The 1,847-nt window shown below is 70.3% G+C and overlaps 1 protein-coding gene across 1 annotated transcript in view; it reads left to right on the top strand.

Moving 5' to 3' along the window:
* Positions 1 to 69: 69 nt before the first annotated feature.
* SF3B2 (splicing factor 3b subunit 2) overlaps positions 70 to 1,847 on the top strand; it is a gene marked incomplete at its 3' end in the record, with an annotated part of 9,738 nt that continues 7,960 nt past the window's right edge. Inside the window, exons 1-3 of the mRNA XM_085325051.1 lie at positions 70 to 323; positions 1,508 to 1,567; positions 1,668 to 1,785. Coding sequence (XP_085181177.1) covers positions 90 to 323; positions 1,508 to 1,567; positions 1,668 to 1,785 — 412 coding nt within the window. The remainder of the gene's footprint in view (positions 324 to 1,507; positions 1,568 to 1,667; positions 1,786 to 1,847) is intronic.

Genomic DNA, 1,847 nt, shown 5'->3' with positions numbered 1-1,847 from the left:
GGGGTTGGGGGTGGGGAGGGGGGTGCCCGTGGGGCCAGAAGGGCCCCCCCCAGGCCCCTCCTGACCCACGGCGCCCGCAGCTGCCCGGCATGGCCATGCAGCACCCGCCGGTGGGCATGGTGCCGCCGCCGCCGCCCGGCATGGGCATGAGCTACCCGCTGGGCGTGGGGGTGCCGCCCCCCGGCGAGCCGGGCCTGCGGGTGCCCCCCGGCGTGCCCCCCGGCGTGCCCCCCGGCGAGCCCGGCCTCTCCGAGGACGAGCGGCTCAAGCTGGCGCAGCAGCAGGCGGCTCTGCTCCTGCAGCAGGAGGAACGCGCCAAGCAGGTAGGGCACCCACGGGACCCCTCCACCCCACCCCACGCCGGGCGGTGGGGCACCCCCCGACGATTCCGCCACGCTTTGGGGCACCCACGGGGGCCTCCTAACGGCGTCGGGGCAACGCCGGGTGTCAGGGGGGTGGGGGGTCCCTCGCCCCGGCCGGTCGCCCCTTTGCACCCTCCTGGGCGCAGGAGGGGACGCGCACGGGCACCCTTGGGAGCTCAGGCAGGGGGAGGGCACCCATGGCCCCTTCCCAGTGGGGTAGGGCACCCATTGGACACCTTTGGACACCCGTGTTTGTTTTCCCGTGGCRTGGTTGGGCACCCACGGGTCTCTCCTGGAGCGTGGGTGGGTACCTGTGGGCCATCTGTTACRGCTGGAGACTCATTGGACACCCATGGGTCCCTCATGGAGCATGCCATGGGTCCCCCTGGCGTAGGTGGACAACTGTTGGACACCCCTGGGCCCCCATGGGTCCCTCTGGACCATAATTGGGCACCCGTAGGTCCTGCTTGGAACATAGTTAGACACCTGCAGGCCTCCTGGTATGGGTGGGCACCCCTGGGCACCCATGGGTCCTCTCTATACCCTGGCTGGGCACCCACGGGTCTCTCCTGGCGTGTGGCTGGGCACCAGTGGGATGCCCGGTGTGCGTGGAGACCCAGTGGACACCTCTGGGCAACCATGGGTCCTCTCTAGACCATGGTTGGGCACCCACAGGTGCCTCCTGGAGCATGGCTGAGCACCCGTGGGCCCCTGTGGCATAGGTGGACACCCGTTGGACACCTATGGGTCCACTCTAGACCATGGTTAGGCACCTGTGGGTTTTTCCTGGAGTGTGGTTGGGCACCYGTGGGTCACCTGGAATGGGTGGAGACCCASTGGACACCTCTGGGCAACCATGGGTCCTCTCTAGACCATGGTTGGGCACCCATGGGTCCCTCCTGGAGCGTGGCTGGGCACCTGCAGGCTCCTTGGCACGGAGGGACACCCCTGGGCACCCATGGGTCCTCTCTAGACGATGGTTGGCCCCTCCCAACCACATCTAGGCACCCTTTGTGCACGATGGGGCACCCGCAGCCCCCCAGGGGCCCCTCCAGCCCTGGTGCAGCACCCGAAGCAGGAGGCAGCGGGGGGAGGGTGCCGGGGCCRGCGGGTGCCCGGCGTCACCCTGAGCCGTCTTCCCGCAGAGCCAGCACCCGTTCGGGGACAAGGTGAAGGAGCAGGAGCTGCTGGAGCAGCAGAAACGGGTACGGCACCCGCAGGGGGACGGGGACATGGRGGGCGCTGCCCCAGGGCGGGTGGGGACAGGGTGGGGACAGCGGTGACGTTGCCACCGGTTGCCCGCAGGCCGCGGTGCTGCTGGAACAGGAGCGGCAGCAGGAGCTGGCCAAGCTGGCGCCCGCCGTGCCCCGGCCCCCTCAGGACATGGGACCTCTGGGTGTCCGGCCCCCCATGGCGGCCCGAGGTGAGTGCCACCGTCCCCAAGGGCTTGAGACGAGCGGTGCCACCGTGCCCAGGGTGTCAGGA

Source organism: Rhea americana, unplaced genomic scaffold, assembly GCF_003343005.1.
Source record: "Rhea americana isolate MKP2758 unplaced genomic scaffold, rheAme1 scaffold_952, whole genome shotgun sequence".
Taxonomy (NCBI): Eukaryota; Metazoa; Chordata; class Aves; order Rheiformes; family Rheidae; genus Rhea; species Rhea americana.
Note: the sequence above shows the minus strand (reverse complement) of the source record. Positions and strands in the feature narration are given on the sequence as shown.